Genomic DNA, 18,341 nt, shown 5'->3' with positions numbered 1-18,341 from the left:
CAGCCTGTTCCTGTGGTGATAATGGAGTTCAGAGGTGTTTGACATCGTTTCAATCATAATGGAATTAAGGAGAGCGAGGACAGTGCAGACAGAGAGCGAGGGAGGACTAGGAGGCGGGGGTTTAAAAAAGAAAAGGTTAGCAGACGGGAGGATGGAGTTCAGATCATGACCGGTTTCAAAAGTCTGTATTATAATTCTGTCAAATCATCGTATCCAACGCGTGGGCACTAGTCCTGATGGCATGAGATGATCGACAGAAAATTATCAGCACAAATGTCATCATTGTTAAGCCATTTGGAAAAGAGCCCTATGGCGTTTCTTTAGCTAGGATGAAGACAGAAACCTAAGAACCTTCATAGACAGTAATATTCCTGACCCCCACTTTGGAATTTGTAGTGATATGCGTTCTTTTTGAAACTTTCTCTACATATGATTGAATTTGTATATATATATACATGTCTCCTATGTTTTCATGTGAACTATGCAAAATCATATTTGTTAACTCTGCCAGGGAGTTTGTATTTTTGCCCCTGTCCGTTTGTTTGTTTGTTCGTCGTTTGTCAGAAATACACAAAAACAACTGAATGGATTTCCCCCAAATGTTGGGATGGGAGATGGGCTTTAAACACACACAGACTTCCCAGCAAATTATATATGGATCTTGAGGGAAAAAATCTGTCATCTTTAGGGACTGATATTTATGAGTGCAGGCAATGTGGTGTGGCTTGATTGAATTTAAGGAGAGCGGTTGGCCTTGGCGGAGGTATGCGCTCTACTTAGTGCCATTCTATTTATACAAAAATGTGCTTTGGAAATTGATTCTCCTCGTTCTGATTATTAGTCATGGTGGTCCACCTCAGCAGTGACTGCTCCTCAGTGCAGTAATCCTGAATGAAGTGTTTAGGCCTTGAGCCTGACAGGAAACATGAATGAGGAATGAGTTTGTTTGTTGTGATCTGGAATATGGGCCTGGGTGTTAGCCATTCTGTTATGACATTTATGTCAGTCTGCAGCAACTTGGCACTATCAAAGCGATGTCACTTCTCTGTCGGGTTAGATCTTTACTGCTCATGTTCTGATAATAATTCACATAATGTCGAAAATATCTAGGGGGCCTTTTTACTCTTGATACCATATATAGACATTTCAAAAGGCTCTGTTCACATAACAAACTGTTTTATTATTTTTCTACTGTCTCTGAAATCATATTTGATCCCTGTATCCACGAGGAGTCATGGACAAACACCTCCTAATAATTGTCTCCCTCTTCAGATGTTATCGGTGTGTGTAAGAGTGTGGAGGATGTATCCCGGATCACCACGAAGGCCAGCAGAGAAGTCTCCAAGAGGGCCCTCAGCCTAATAGACACAACAGGCAAAGTGGTGACAGTCACTCTGTGGGGAGAGGAGGTAACAACTATAATCCTTCTATCTGTCTCCCTGCTCTCCTTCTGCATCCTAAGAGGGGTTTTTAATGTAAAAACGTGTTGAGCAGACGGTAATTAATCGTGTGTTTATAAAGGTGTCCATGCGTGTATGTATCCGTGTCAGTGAACATAGCACAACGGTGTGTGTGCTCTTGCATGCAGAGTGGTTTGATTGCGTTTTCTGGGCCGTAAAATTTAGATCAGTCAAATCCTTCCCGTGACCTTCAGGAGTGTTTTGGACCGTGGTCCCTGATTTGAGACGAAGGGCTAAATAACTCTCGAATGTGCAAGAAATGGTGCTATTGTTCTCTAAGCTCATTCAATCTGCAAGAGCTAATCCCTCCTCTTTGCTAAAATCCAAAAATGACTTTCAAATTAACTTGTAGGTTGTCCAATTATCAAAGCAAACTACACCGCACATTACTTTCCAAGCTGCAGGCATACAAGAGACAACTGCTTTGGCTGTCTCTTGTGTTCAGAATGTCTCTCCTCATTGACACAGTTTTTCTTTTTCTTTCTCCAGGCAGAGAAGTTTGATGGCAGCGAGCAGCCTGTGGTCGCTATCAAAGGGGCTCGCGTGTCTGATTTCGGAGGCAGATCTATCTCTGCCTTGTTCAGCTCAACAGTCATGGTCAACCCAGACATACCAGAGGCCTTTAGACTGAGGACGTGGTGAGTCAGTGGCGTGCAGCGCTCACACAAACATGAACCCACTCAAAACACACATAGGAATGTTTATACAGTGTTGTCATGCTGGCATGTACAGTGTGCACGGACACTTACCACAAGACATATGTGTAAACATAATGTCACTCTAATAATAAACACTAAACTCACACACACTCACAAAGACACTAATAAATACACTTGCATATGAAGCCCTGATGATCACGTGTCAGGAAACTGGTGGCGTGTGCCTCATCAGTCCCAGCGGGACTCTAGACGGGATTGGATGGTTTGAATAAAAGAAAAGCAGAACGCGGATATTTCTGGATTCTCGCTCTTAACTGGTTCAGTATGTGCACAGAGAGACGTGCACACGACGAGCCACATCAAACTGGATTCCAGGTCCTGTGGAGGGTTTTGAATTATGACTCATACGCTCATTAGGGCCGATGCCAAGTCTGGCCACCGCTGAAAAGAAGGACCTTTTTTCCTTCTTTATTACATGTGTGTGTGTGAATATATTAGGCTTCAGTGTGCACGTGATTGCCTCAGTTACATGGAAATCTCTTCTTATAGAATTGAATGGAAAAACATCCTCATAGCTACAGTGTGAATACAGTAAATTAAGGGGCATGCATCATGGTACCTGAGGGCATTGTGGTGTTCAGTCTTTCTATCGTTAATGTCTGGTTCATTAATTTAGCTAATTGGTCCTTTCATAACATTGTTTGCCATTTTTTTGCTTGCCTCTTGATATGTGTCCGTCGGCCATAATCTACCTTTGAGGAGAAGCAGTGAACGATTGACAATAATTGTTTTTCATGGGGAAACACAAAGAGTCTCCATCTGAGTTCCTGTAGCGATGTGGTGCGTTGTGGGATTGTTTTGACCGGGCTCGCTCGTACTTGAAAGAATCTGATGAAGTTGGATGATGCCTTGATTAGATTGTTTTGCTCATCTAGAATACAGAGCAGGAGTAGAGCGCTGATGCATTAAGATTTTAAAGGGGCATGTTTAAAAAGGTAGATAAGTGAATGAGATGAAGTGGGCAGACAAGAGCACAGAGGGGTGAGTTTTGTTCCTCTCCTCTTTCCCCGAGTGTATATGGCCTGAAATATATTTCGAGATAAAAGGCTGATTGATGTGTGAAGGCATGTCGACAGCAGTCAGTATGTCAGATAAAAGAGATGGCAGAGTACAGATGCAGTGGCTGTAAATCAGTTCAGTCAGAGATTAGGAGGGAAATTCAGTCACGGCTGAAGATGGTTTCTTTAGATAGCAATAGACAAATACAGTGTCATGTGTAATACAACACAGTATTTCCTTCAGAGGAAAACTCAAGATGTATTAATACGGCACACAGTGTGTTCATGTAAACATACTTGCTTCTACAACCCCTTTTTAAAAAAAAGATAGAATCTCTCATATACGACTAATAAAACAGTGTACCCTCTGTTATATAATAAGAATAATCTCTCATATACGACTAATATAAACAGTGCACGCTCTGTAATATAATAACCTCAGTATGAAGGATCATTATATCAGCTAGCTTTGTGTTTTTCTTTATGATTATCAACCCCTCCCTCTTTTATTTTCCTCTTTATCTCTGTCTCCCTATACTTGAAATAATGTATGTCATAGTTCACATGTATGAATCTCTATGTTAGTTTTGATGCACAAGCGTGTTTGTGCATAACTTTATTTGCTTGTGTGCTCCGTGTGTGTTCATGTGCAGGTACGACGAGGATGGCTTCGCTCTCAACAGCCAATCCCTGACCAGCTCGTGGTCAGCAAGCAGCGGAATGAAGATCAACTGGAAAACACTGAGTGACGTGAAGAACGAAAACATGGGACACGGAGAGAAGGTACATTGCACATAGGCCGACGTGCAAGCTGTACATACACATATCAGGGAATTAGTTATTGCACTTTAAGTTACGAGAAATCTTTATCCTGGTGGTAGAAATCCTCTAGTCCTCATAGTGAAGCCCAAATTGCCCCTAAAGTGCCATTGTTAAATGTGAATATGAATCTGTATTATAAAGCGTTTTGTGTGGTCCATTAGACTAGGAAATGCGATATATAACGTTCATTTATCATTTACCATTTGAAGATCAAGTAAGTGGTGGAAATTGCAAGCAGTGAAGACGTAATCTAAGGTTTTATGTCTTCATTTCACTGAATACATTGCATGTATGTTTAGTATTTCTGTTTCATTGGCACTTTTATTGCTCTGCGTAACTCAAGGTTAGATTTTTGAGTTTTAGATTGACTCAGCAATTTGTATTTGAGTCACAGAACATAGAGATCTACAGCAGATCAATAAATCCACAAGGTGTGTAAGAGCAAAAAAACGAAACCAGTTTTAGTTGGATCACTGAGGCGACTCGACAAAAACTTTGGCTGGAAACAGATTTTGGTGTTAGTCAATAAATCCCTCTGTCACTCAGGCAGCTGGCTGCTGTTTAAAACAAGGAAGGGGACAAGCCACACATAGACGACATCATACCAGCACAGCCACGGTACAACAGAATTTGATGACAGGAAATCTTTCGTAAACACTGTCCCTCAATATGAAAGGGTTAGAGCTTCAATGGTTTGAACCAGTCGTATCACAACAGCTCTTTCACGTTGATGGTCTTTGACTTTTAGAGTCAATCATCTTGAGTTCTTTCACCTACTTACTCTTACTATGTAGCCATAAATACAGCATTCAGCTCAATTACCTTCTAACAGGGGCTCGTCAAAATGTATTTTGGAATGAACCCTGAATTGGAGAATCTGTGAACTCACTGTTGTTGTGATCGAAAACTCCGCTTACGAAATCAGTCCCAGCCGCCGCTGCCATTGAGCACTGGTCGCCCATTTCTTCAAATTCTATTCATATTGAACATTTTACCAATCAAACCAAATTCTACATTACCATTCCTTCGGCCCTTAACAATACATACGCAGAGTTTGAAGCGGATAAGATGATTGTTTCTGGTGATCTGCCTTCAACACACAAGCAGACAGATCTTTGGAATTGTCGGATAGACCACAAAGTAGAACACTGACACCAGGTGTGCTTTAAACTCCCACTTCTGAACATCAGTAAACACAAATGTTAATTTATGTTTTTGGGGCTTTTTCAGTTGGTTTGTTTTTTCAGCCACACAGAGATCAGCCCGAAAGCCTCTTATTCAAACCATCGCAGATCATATTCTGTGAACAGACACAGGTTTAGTGATTTATAAGACCGACTGCTTCCTCGTCTCATTTCAATGTAAGCACTTTGACAAACACAAACCCACAGTCAGTCTGCCATTCCCGGTAAACAGAGCAGCTCTCGGTTCTACTTTGCTCTGACGTCGTGGATTAGTATCATGATTCTAGCTTAGTGAACATATTGGCTGAAATTAATGAACTGCCATCCGTTACTGGAGTAGCATGTGTAGAAGTATAACTGTTTAATTAGCTCTATTTTTCCGAGTAGTCTCCATCATTCCTCATATTTAATTAGAAGCCACATATGGATAGCTCCTGCATCAATGTCATTTCTCACAAGAATTTCTAATTACGTGTTGGAGGTGGAGGAAGCCTGAGGGCATAACATTACCAGGAGGGATGTGGCGCGGGCTGAGAACGTGGTAGAGTGAGAAGGTGTGGAAGAGCCAGGCAGAGCCACTTACACTGACAAAGCTGCGTCGAAGGATGGAAGGAAACAAGGCCACAGGAAGAACACGAGTGTGGAGACAAAGAGAGACAAGTGTCAAGGGATGTTCAGGAGAAGGGTAGAGATTGGTTTGGAACAGTTAACTGGCAGAAGTGAGGGAAGGAGATGCAAGGTGAGAATGTGTAAATAATTCAAGCTCTTATTTTTCCCCTCCTCTTTTAGTCTCTTTTTAGTCTCAGGCTGCGTTCGTTCTAATAATGAAATCCAGATCATTAGCTACTTTGAAGCAATCTAATTCAACATTCCACCTGTTTGCCTCCATGTACTGTATCTGTGAGACTGGTGTGTACAAGCCATTTCTAGTGTGTGTGTGTGTGTGTGTGTGTGTGTGTGTGTGTGTGTGTGTGTGTGTGTGTGTGTGTGTGTGTGTGTGTGTGTGTGTGTGTGTGTGTGTGTGTGTGTGTGTGTGTGTGTGTGTGTGTGTGTGTGTGTGTGTGTTGGGAGAAGCATTAAAGTTGGCATGTGCAGCCACATCAATTATGTGAGGAAGATTTTCCCTTGGTTGCCCTTCCACACACAAATTTTAATTGCATTTAGGTGCCAGAAGGTGACACAGGAATTTTCTGTGATAAGAATGAAAACTATTTTCTGTGTGTGTTTGAATCTTTAGGTCGGTCGGCACACATACTTTTACGTTTGTGTGCTTGAGCGTTTTTTGTGTGTATCTGTTATTGCGTGCAGCGTTAGTCACGCTGTTCATCCTGGTTCTCCACAGCAGGCTTAAGGTTAAGACTTTGCCCCAAGGTGTCTGTGTACACACTGGAATTTAGAGGGAAAGGGAAAAACACACTCACAAGGAGAAGAGGAGAGATGATGGCAAGTGCAGGGGGATTTATTTAGAGTGGTCTTGTTGTGAGGGCAGAGCTACGGTCCAGATCCTGCCGACCTCCATCCTCATATTCTCGGTAGCATCTGCCAACGTGACGAGCCGTGAACGAGCCTCGACTAAAGGCATCCTGTACTTTTCCTCCCGCCATGTCCACCCTCCCACCACCTTCCCCGCCCCTCGCCTTCCCACCTCTCCAGGCTCCCAGCGATCTCATCTGCCCATGTGCCTGCCTCATCACATTTCAGACTTGGGCAGGAACATGGGAGCGGAGTGTTGAGGATGGGAGGGCTATTGCCAACGGGAGAAATTCTCCTAATTAATAAAACCTTCTGAGTAAGTGTTTTTTGGATTGGGTGATCTTGCTGTGTGGCATGGGTACTGGGTAGATGGATGGATGGGTGGACAGATTATGATGCTGTGAGTCAGTGTTTGCTCGCGGGAAGAGAGTGTCAGAGAGCTCTAAGTCTGACTGACAGTATCTGTAGAGGTCGCGGGGACGAAGGACTCATCATCAACCATCTCGCAAGGAAGGCAGAGAACACAATGGTCTTTTCACATTCAATGCTCTTACCGAACACTTCACTCAAACTGTGGGTTGTATAACGAAGGAGCAGCATTACTCAGTCAGTGTGTGTTTGTGTGAATCTGGCCTGTATCCTAAAGAGAGTCTTTGATGGACTCATTTAGGCCATCATTAGAAATGAGTCTGGCCCAGTTCGAGCTTGTAGTTGCCGTTACTGAGAATGGATTTTAGAGCATTTATTTTTAATTCTGGCTGTAATTCCAACATCTTGTTTAAAGCCTGGTTAAACAAGGATTTCTTTCTGGTTTCTTACATTCTGTGTGCAGCACATGCACATGAGTCTGTTTGTGCTTGCACTTGTGCGTCTGTTTGAATCCACGTGTGTTTATTTGCATGCAGGCGTGGACACATGTATGTGCCACTTCCCGATGAGACACAGTTCATCTACTTTTCGCATTCTTTATATTTATATTTATGGAAATCGAATGCTGTGCTTCTCCACAGGATGAGAGGATATTTTTCCCCCAGACTTGGTATTTCTTTCCTTTTGAGCTGTTGATTTTACCAGTGTGAGCTCTGCTGCCTGAGGTGCTAATATCTGTTTAAATTACTGCAACATCGCTGCATTTTAATTTGATTCTGTTCGACTGTGTACATTTTAATTTAAATTCACAACTGAAAGAAGTTTGTCTCCTTGTATATGCATTGCAAATGTGTACGTTTGTGTCTTTGCATATAAACTTGCATGTTAGACGTGTCTGTGTGCACATTTACAACAATTTATGTATCTGTGAGGCAGAGAGATCCATCTCATCTTGCATCTATTATACATGGACTTCTCAAACTCTCCCTGCTTTCTTTTTAAACTCATCCAAGATTGTTTGGAAGTCAAATAGAGATCTGTAAACAGCGTGCATCTACCAGCTGCACTGACGTTCTGGCAACAGTTTCACGTATGATGCCAAGTTTGATCTGAGTTTATTCTTACTTTATTCAACGATTCTTTCTCCACCCGAAGCAGCTTATTCATTTTCGTGAAGGTTGTCCTACCGGCGCTAGAAGGAGAACTTTTGTGCCTCCTCATCTCTTACATGTTTGATGAGCTTTAGTTGTAGCTGTGTTGCTAAGATTTAAAGATACCAATAATGATTATTCAAGAAAACTTAACATTGAAATGTATGAAAGACCATTTGATGAGTTCAAGATTCCTTTTATCACTGTTTGCTAATGCTGCTGTTATATGTGTAATGATTGTGATGTCACAGATAGTATTCACATAAACCTTTACTGTAGTGGCAGCATAATTTTTTAATGAATCGTTTAGGCTGGTTAATCTGCAGTTTCACCCCCAACAGGAAAGAGTTTTGTGAAGTTGGTCATTGTCCCTACGTCTGTGTTGTGATTGTAATATTTGTGCTGTAGACCAGATATTTGATTAATGTCAACAGTAAAGGGGCTCTGTCGTCATGAATATCACAATAACAACCTTTTTTGCTAATAAAATCCATTATCCAACATTTCTGTTGCAAGGGAACTTTTGTAGCAATAACAGATAACGTCTTTTATTTGTAATGTAGGCTGAACTTTTCACATGATTTACTGTTTTCACTTTGAATAGGCAACTAAACGCTGTTTTACTCAAGACTTAAAAAATGAGTCGTTTTATTGGATTAAGGCAACGATCAGGCAGCTACAAGAACAGCTAAAGTCGTCTTTATGTTTTTAATATCTGCCAGTATGAAAAGCAGCTACCAAAAGAGTCCAATGAGAAAAGCTACAAGTTAAACATGGAAAGAAATGATCAATCAGTGCCAAATAAAAGGTACAGAGCGCAACACAAACATTTTCTTTAATTAAATGGTTGTGTTCAGGTTCATTTGGTTTGGAATATTCTCCACGCATGTAACTTGATTTGCAGGTTTGATTTCTCCTCGGCACAATATTGTGTAAGGAGGCAGCACCTGCAAATTGACTATGGCCTCTTAGACGTTTAAAATGCAGCAGTTTGATGTGTTTAGTAACTTTTTTATTGATCTTTCCGCTCTATCCCCATAATTAGATTTCTCCTTCTTCCACTTCCTCTCTCCATTCAGGCAGACTACTTCAGCTGTGTGGCGACGCTGCTGTTCACTCGTAAGGACACTTGTCTGTACCGGGCCTGTCCGTCTGCAGACTGCAAGAAGAAGGTTATAGACCAACAGAACGGGATGTACCGCTGCGAGAAGTGTAACAGAGAGTTCCCCAACTTTAAATACAGATTCCTACTCTCTGTAAGTGCAGAGTGCATGCAGTGCACATCATTAATGCCTGTTTGACACACATACGGTGATGCTGACTGTGAGAAATACTGTATCTTCTGTAATCACTCACACACACACACACTCAAACATGCACATAAATAATCACTCTCCCCTTCATCATCCCTGTCTGTCTGACTCTTAGGCCAACTTGGCAGACTTCGGGGATAACCAGTGGGTGACATGCTTCGAGGAGACAGCCGAGGTCTTATTAGGTCACACTGCAGAAACACTGGGCGAGTTAAAAGACACAGTAAGACTCACACAAACACAGACACACACACTAGTCTCTCTATAGTTGTGAGGACACTAATTGGCATTCCCTAGCCCCTTAACCATCATAACCAAAAGCCTAACCTAATTATAACCCTAAAATCAACCCTTTGCATTTGTTAGAACAAAAATTGGTCCTCATAGCTATAGAAAGACAAGCACACCCACACACATATATAGTTCTTCATGATTTAGTTTGTTTATGTCTGACAAGAAAACGGCCTTCAACTTTTTTCAAGGAGGTCTTTAACAGATTACTGCAGTCAACATTTGTGTGTGTGTGTGTTTGTGTGTTTTCCTAAGGACGAGACGGCTTTTGATGAAGTCTTCCAGAAAGCCAACTTCACGACGCACATCTTTAAAAACAGAGTCAAGCTTGAGACGTACAATGTAAGTAACTATTAACGGGAGCACACAATAGAATTTGATACAATGCAGTGCAATTTAGTTTCCGAGGAATAACAGAATTGGATATAATGACACATGATTGCAAGAGTTTGATGTTTATATTTCTGTTGCTTGCAGTGTTACAGATTGTGTGTTTTGATATAAAGAATGTTGGGTGTGAGGGATGTTTTGTGACTTGAAGGAAACCTGCTTGATTTAAAAACGTCACAGTGAATATACTACAGTTGAAAAAGTGAAAATTCCCCCCGGTGGTAAAACGCCTGGTACATTGCAGTGTTGTGTTTTAATTAATGAGTTGTATGCCGTCCGGGAATTCATATCAACGAGACCGATCATCAGTTGTTATCTTCCGCTGAACTTCGGTCCCAAGAAGGTAAAAGCCACAAAACAAGATGCAGGATTGTAATGTAATGACAACACCCTGTCAGTCACACAACATGAATCCAAAATCATTTTAATTAGCTCCACAATGACAAGGGAGTTGTTGCGTAGCCAGTGTACTTTGGATACTAAAACAAATACAGCTGTGGATTCATTTCTCTTAATTAGGTGCTAATTAGCATTTAGCTATTGTCTGTCGAAGCCTAATTAACTTAATTATTCAGAAACTAATTTGCGACGGAGGGAAGATACTCTCGGCCTTAGAGGAATGATTGAGATGTAGGATGAGTCTGAATGGTCTGTGTCCCTGCCGCGGGGGGGAACCTGCGAGAGATGCTGTGCAGAGTTCACCAGACATTCTTCACGGTCTGGAAAACAACATATTCTTCAAGGAATTTCTCAAAGTCCAGGCAAATATATTGCCATTCAGTCTTTATTCACTCGAGTGCACATTCTTCCACACAGATGCAAGTCTAATTTTACATACAGTGATGTGTTTGGCAATGGAGAGTAATCTTAGCAACTCAAGTAAAATGAGCTGGACTGTCTGTTTACAGCAAATGTCACTGCTCCACCGCTACAGACCAACTAACAAGAGAAAAGCCCGGAGCCCTTCTGGCAGACGCTGGAGGCTGCATTTTTCATTACAGCCCACAATACAGACATGTCGGGCAAAACAAGCAACATACTGATATTTATTTCCTGAGATCACGGTCTTACCAGAAGTGGAGCTCACAATACAGTTTGTCCGCAGGGCTGCATTACAGGGAGAGTCATGGGGGTCATTTAAAACAAATAGTTTGGAGCACCAATGTTTTCTGTAAATTGTCCTTTGAGGAACATGAGTACACGGCAAATTTAATACAGCGTTGACATATAGACTGACAGTCATCACAATCCAGAGGCCCCACCCGGGAAAATAAGGGGAATAGGAAAAACAGTGTTACAGCGGCAGTTTGAAGTATTATTATGCAGCTTTTTCTCATTAAAAACAATAGTTTAGGCACCTCTGGGCAAATTACATATTTTGCAAATTTTTGAAGTAAAACAGGTAAATACATCTCCTGTAGCAGCAAGTTAACACAAGCCTTTCTTCACACTGTAACTTTAGATTTCAGAAAAACCACTGATTTGGTAATTGTGGCACGTGCATCAGTTTGAGCTCATCCTCCTTATAGAAGACTAGGAACTAAATCAACTAGTTAGGCCGTAATTGACTCGTTGACTTGTAGGGTGGACCAAGAATTGTCATTAGGGAAATGTCAGCTGTTGGCATTTTCAGAGCCCATATAATCGTCTTCAAACCTTGTGGCAGAGCTCGACAGCCACGGACCCTCCGAGCCGCCGGCTGAGGATCTGAAGATGAAGCTAAATGATGCCTGCGAAGCAAAGGAGGTCGTAAAAGAAGATATAAGAGTTCTTACAGCTTGGAATTCAAATCTCATTAAGAAATGACAGTAGAGGGGAATGATGAAAGTTAAAACAAGATATTTGAAGACCTGACACTGATAACTCACTTCACATGTCAACAAATCATCAAATATGTAGTTTCTCACATTTGCTACAACTGTGTTATGTTCTAATTGCTTAATTAATTAACTTTGAGGATATATTTTTGTACAGAAGAAACTGGCAAGAATTTAAACCCCAACAAAACCACAGTCCCAACAATTTGAATTGATAGATTCAGTTTTCAACAATGTAGATACAATGTGCTCTGAGCCCCAGGGAAGTATGCAATATTTATTTTCTGTGGTTGTTAGTCAAAGTAAACATTTTTATTTCATAGCTTATGATTAAAATGTTGAGTCGGCCTCAATACGTCTCAATACGTCCTTCTACCTCAGTTCTTGCTCACAGACAAGATCATCCACTTGTGTTTAAAAAAAATATATAATGAATTATTGAAATAACAGGTCTCATGACATGGAAAATTAAACTGATTTTAATCCTGTGTTTAATGTGAATTTATCGCTTGATTTAAAAAACAAACAAAAAAACTAGTATTGTAGTTTTTTTTATATCAAAATCTATCTTTTCTAGTCCTGTGTGATAATTCAGCAGCGTTTACTCATTTAAGAAAAAAAATGAACTACCTCCCCCCATGACTATAAACTCTGCATGTTCCTGACCTGCACACAGAGACGGTCACTCTCTGATTCATGTGTTGAATCTGCAGGCGTAGGTGAAGGTGGTGGTGAGAAGTCGGAGCAACAGAGAGCACGCTGTGATCACTACTCTCCGTGTTAAGATGCTTTTCACTGTCGACTCTGATGCGGGGGCCAGATTCTGTTCTATTGGCTTCTGTAAACACTAATCAAAACTCTCTATATATACAGTCTATGATCAAAACCAATTCTTGCCACTCGTATTTAATGGGAAATATAGAAATATCATCATTAGGGTCTTTAACGAGACAACGTTTTTCAGTGGGACACACGGAAAGAACTATGCTTAGGATCATATTTTTTGTGTGAACTTTAACAACTGGAAGTTAAGAGCAGTGAAGATAAAACTTGCACAACAAGGCTTTTCTTCTATAAACTGTTAATATGAAAACCCAGATGCCTTCAGCTGAATGTTGTACAGCTGGTGATTCCTGTGCAGCCGCAGTCTTCGGTTCTTCTCCCGACTTAATTCGGAGTTTTTAAAAGCATTATTTCCACTCCAGTTAACGACAGAGGGCTTTTATTGTGATGTGCTGTATTTTGATTAACGCTGAAACTGTCAAGAGGTAAGATTATGATAATACAGCTAAATAACACAAACCGCATTGAAGTGGCTGCATTCTTTACAACACTACCTATAACACGGCCATATTGAAGATTAATGCATCGTCCAAATAAGTATGCAAACATCCATTTCTGTGTAAAACTCTTAGGCACTGAAAGTAAAGTGTAGACACAATAAGACCTTGGAAAGTTTTAATTAGCAGTGCAGTGAAAAGAACAAAATAAGTCACATCAATAATTAATGCTGAGTTTAGGAGGCAGGCAAATGTACATATATAGATCAACAGCTGTTGTCTGCAGAATGGAATCGAGTGTGTGTGTGTGTGTGTGTGTGTGTGTGTGTGTGTGTGTGTGTGTGTGTGTGTGTGTGTGTGTGTGTGTGTGTGTGTGTGTGTGTGTGTGTGTGTGTGTGTGTGTGTGTGTGTGTGTGTGTGTGTGTGTGTGTGTGTGTGTGAGAACTCTGTCTGAAGTGAATGAATCGATTTTATCTCAGTGAATACATTAGCAGAGGGCACCATCTTTTTCCTGACTCATGTTCACAGACAGGCCATTGAGTCCCACACAATGACACCTAATGCACTCACTTTATATCATCAACAAACCGCACAAACCCAGGTCTGTCCAGCGTCCCCCAGCATGAGAGACATGCAAGTGACTCACGTCTCTCTATGTGGCTCAAGGTGAAAACTTCCTGTGCAGATGGAAAATGAAGAAGCTGTCATTCAAATAATTTATGTAACTGACACCGTTTATGGCCTGGATGTTCAGTTAGGACGTTTAGCACGTTAGCATCCTGACGTCTGTTTATGAGCACGAAACACAGGCTCCAGAGAGGCTTATGGAAATTAGTTCTACAAAGTTCTGACCTGATGATGGGGCTAAAAAGTGATGAAAGGTTATTGAAATGTGTCCTGATTGGCTGAGACGTTATGGTACCCTACAGGAAATGTCTGCAGGTCATTCAAAGAATAAACTGCGTAGATTCATGGATGGATTAAAAGTTGAGAGATCAGTAGGATTCATCTTCTGGAGACCATTTATCTTACATCATGCACATCTATCCAGGAGTTGTTGAGGTTCTTCGGTCTGGACCACAGTGATGGACTCGTCTGTTTCCAGCACGAGGGCATCTAGAAGCTGAACGTTTGTTTTTATATGTTCTGTAATAATTCATATCTTACCCATTGCTACTATTTACTACTTCATTATTCAAACCTCTCCACAGGGATCGTGTGTCTCATATGACTCTTCAGCGTAGTAACATTTAATTTTTCAGTGTAGTATCTCATTAATTATCTGCGGTTGTGGCGTCAGCTGGAGGTTTGTGCGTTGGCTATTTGTTTCCAGTGTGTGAAGGTTTCGTCTCTCTTTGTGTACCAGCATCTGTAGAAGTTGTGTAGTTCTTCAGGGAACAGCCCCCCCTCACCCCGCTTTCAGAAATGGAGTTGGAGAATAGGGGTGAATGTCAGGCCACTGAATAATCTTTCCTGAGGTGGGCTGGTGTGGAATATGAATCCATTAAATGAACAATCCCTCAGCCAGTATCCTTTGGGAGAAACCATTAGATTTGAATATGTCTTCACCTCTTGTCAAGTGGAGCCTTTGTCGTGACAGCCACGTGTATTGTTTAATTTGCCTGATATCCTAAGTTAAATGCAAATTGTAAAATACTAACAGAGGTGTTGAATCACATATGAGATAATGGGAAAGTGTCAACTCTTTGATGCTGGCTATGCCGACTGAATTGCTAATTGATTAATTAATCCTCTCGGGAGTAATCCCGCTCATAGCAAGAGCGATTAGAATGGAAATGAGTTGATGGCTCTATGTCTGAATCAGAACCCTCTGCACTGTTCGATGATACGCTGACTATTACTGGATGAGACTGAGTGTGTAGCCTGAGCTTTCTCATAGTCATCTGGTATTAGTGGTTCTTTTTATCCTTGAAACAATAACAACAATAATCGGTAAGTATTCAAAATAGACCAAATTTGTATCTCTACTTACCTTGAGCAGTTAAAGTCACATCGAACTGAATTAAATGTGGGGGAACAACCTGGTTCTCCAGTCAGGGACCAGCTAGAAACCTGGTGGTCGAAGTAACGTGAACTTCAGATTGTCACTCTGAATACAAAAGCTCAATTGGCTGATGGAGTCTGAGATGAGGGAACAAGTCGGCCTGAGGAACTGAAATGAGTCTGCACGCTGACATCTGCAGGGTTTGGCTCATCCCACCTCTTGAGCGATGAATCTCTGTCCTGCAGTTCAGTCGGAGTGGTGTCGCCCATCTCATCATGTGTGAACCAGCTTTCTCATCCCTGGTAGAGATGAAAAACAAGAGAAAGGAGTCAGACCTTTTATTATTACTGTTTTATCCCCATTTATTTCATCTTATTCATTTTACTGATCTTTTTGCCTTGTCTGGTTTGATGTTCTTTTCTAAATCACTTAGTAACATTTAAAATGAAAGTAATAAATAAAAAAGTTTATAGTTATTATCATTATTTCTATCACTATGAGTTGTTATTATTTTTTAGGTCGACCCCTCCAATAGCAGAATTTGTAAGAAAAAGTTATTGTTTTGAATCCAGACTAAATGTTTCTCTCCCCTCCTCAGGACGAGAGTCGAGTCAAGGTAACCGTCATTGAAGTCCAGCCGCTGGACCACAGGGAATACAGCAGGAGACTCCTCAGAGACATCCGTACATTGTCCCGCTCGGCCGGAGTCTTCCCATCGACTGCGTGGTAATTAAACCCGTCTCCGGCCGACCTCCGGTGTGTCAGACGTCTTCCTCCAGCCAGATAACAGAGCGTCTCTGACGGAGGCGGCAGAGGGCGGACGGTGATTCACCAAAACAAATGGCAGGCAAACAAAAGACTGATATTTAGTTGTTATCTTCCTTCGACAGTTCTGAAACATTGGAAATTGCTTTAACCTTCTTTAATTTATTGACATTTTAAGAGATTAGTTTGACTTTTATAATAGAAGTGAGTTGTATTTTTATGTCTTCTAATCAATACACTAAGATCAACGCTTTTTCTTGTAAGAGTTCAATAATGATCAGTGTCAGAGACGTGGGACAAGTACGATTTATTTGTGTGTTTTTTTTAAATGGAGATGTGGCTCAAGTGTGTGGAAGATGTTTGCATTTTGTTTTAACTGTTTTCACTTTGTCCTCTTAGTGGGATTCTTTGTTATTTAAAAAAAAAAAAGTTTGGTTTGCTGTTTGCCCTTTAACGAAGGGATGATTATAAAAATGTTCTTAACACAAAATCATGGCTCGTATTTATCTTTTGTTTTAATGAACTTACTGCTGATGTCTCTGCTTCAGCTGTGTGTGTCTCTGTGACATGTGTAGACTGGACTCTGGAGCACCAGCAGGGTGGGGACAGGCCGGCAGGTCCGTTAGAGATCATTTTTATTTGGTTTTATAAAAAAAATTCACACAACCTAATATATAAATCGCATTGGGACAGGAAGAGGCTTTGAACAATTAAGATAAAAAGTGTTACAGAACAATATAATAATCATAAAATGTCTCGGCTTTATTGTCCCTACAGATTTTACCTTCATATTTTCATTGTTAATCATCTTGTGCATTTAGTGTCGACCCAATCAGCTCTTAAACAGACTTAATAAAGTGTTTCACTGCTCTCCAAGCGGATTTAAACTGAACTTCTTTCAAATTAAACGTGTGTATCACATTTCAAACTGCTCCGTGTTCAGTGTGAGCTCACATCCAGACACCAGGAGGCACGGACGCTGCTTTAGTGGCGCTTCTCTCTGCCAAGGTTTGGCTCAAGGGCACGATGCTGATTTATGTTGGCAGCGGGCCGCCTGCCCCCCCCCACTCCGAGCATCATCAGTACCATCTCCTGCCTGCTGCCTGCCATGCTGTGTGAGGAGGTTTGGGAGATTAAACCCACACACACTGCTCTTTTCATCCCGGTGTCACCTTTCCCTCCAGTTTTTCTATCATTTCTCTCCAACTCTTGCTTTTGTAGCTGAAGCCTCTATAAGCTTCTCCGAAAGCAGAAATGAAGCCAAAAATATTCCGGCTAATAAGGCTGCCATTTTGTGCTCGACCATTATCATGATTCGGTTTCAGCTGTCGATCATGACATTTCACGCTGCTTATAGCATCATAGAAGGAATTAAACACTCACACCTTAATGGCCCATGTCCCATCCACTCCAAGGATGGGTTTATTCTAATGCTGCAGCCAGCCACTAGGGGGCAATGGAGACACTTTACCTTCACTTGTGATGTTTGAATCCTCTGAAAAATCCTAAAGGCAGGTTCTCCCCGCGTTTGTGTGTTTTCCCCAGGCATTGGATGGTTGCATGACTCGTGTGTCACTGGTGAACAAACACACAACATGTGAAGTGACACCCCCGCTTCCGATTTGCTTTACTCCCCGAACCATGGCTCAAATCTCAAATGGGGACATGTATAACTTTTCAGCGAAAGCAGATGAAGCAAATCTACACCAGAGTCCATGAGATCAGAAAGTAATTTCCTACTTAAAGCCGCACTGGTGATTGAGACTTAAGATGGAGACCCGTCAGTCTGCGTCCCCAGCCAGCCCCAAGGCATTATGGGATGGAGGAGGACACAGTGAACAGATAAAGAGAAATATATATATATATATATATTTTTTGTATTATCCTTGGAGAACCTTATCTGAATGTGAGGTGCTGAGCAGCGGTGGACTGAATCAGTGGTGAGGTTGTCATATCTTCTTTCTGTGAATGCAGGACCTTCAGTCTGGTGAATTCTCAGTTTGTCTCTATCTGTGTGTGATGCAACATGGATGACAAATGGAAATGAGCGCCGGTTATCAGCGAGGTCGCGCTCCTGATCACAGTCTATCTGTCGGCAGTCTGATAGGTGCTGGAGTCCGGTCGAGCTCACGTCCACCTGTGTGTGAGAGAGAGAGACAGACCTTCCCGTCTCAAGACCCCCCCCCCCCCCCCCCCCCCCCCCCCACATGTAAAACCTGCAGACTGTGATGTTTGACCAGGACCTGGAACCCTCAGCAAACTGTTATTTCAGTAGGTTATAAATTGGGATTCAAAAAGTCAAAT

At 41.5% G+C, this 18,341-nt stretch overlaps 1 protein-coding gene across 2 annotated transcripts in view; it reads left to right on the top strand.

Moving 5' to 3' along the window:
* LOC128456967 (replication protein A 70 kDa DNA-binding subunit) overlaps positions 1 to 16,527 on the top strand; it is a 31,356-nt gene extending 14,829 nt beyond the window's left edge. For both annotated transcript variants that reach the window (XM_053441418.1, XM_053441417.1), the window contains exons 11-17: positions 1,273 to 1,409; positions 1,950 to 2,098; positions 3,831 to 3,960; positions 9,256 to 9,432; positions 9,605 to 9,712; positions 10,036 to 10,122; positions 15,871 to 16,527. In XM_053441418.1, the coding sequence (XP_053297393.1) occupies positions 1,273 to 1,409; positions 1,950 to 2,098; positions 3,831 to 3,960; positions 9,256 to 9,432; positions 9,605 to 9,712; positions 10,036 to 10,122; positions 15,871 to 16,002 (920 nt within the window). In that variant the 3' untranslated portion in view covers positions 16,003 to 16,527. The remainder of the gene's footprint in view (positions 1 to 1,272; positions 1,410 to 1,949; positions 2,099 to 3,830; positions 3,961 to 9,255; positions 9,433 to 9,604; positions 9,713 to 10,035; positions 10,123 to 15,870) is intronic.
* Positions 16,528 to 18,341: the final 1,814 nt, after the last annotated feature.

Source organism: Pleuronectes platessa, chromosome 15, assembly GCF_947347685.1.
Source record: "Pleuronectes platessa chromosome 15, fPlePla1.1, whole genome shotgun sequence".
NCBI lineage: Eukaryota > Metazoa > Chordata > Actinopteri > Pleuronectiformes > Pleuronectidae > Pleuronectes > Pleuronectes platessa.
This window is presented reverse-complemented; position numbering and strand designations above follow the sequence as displayed.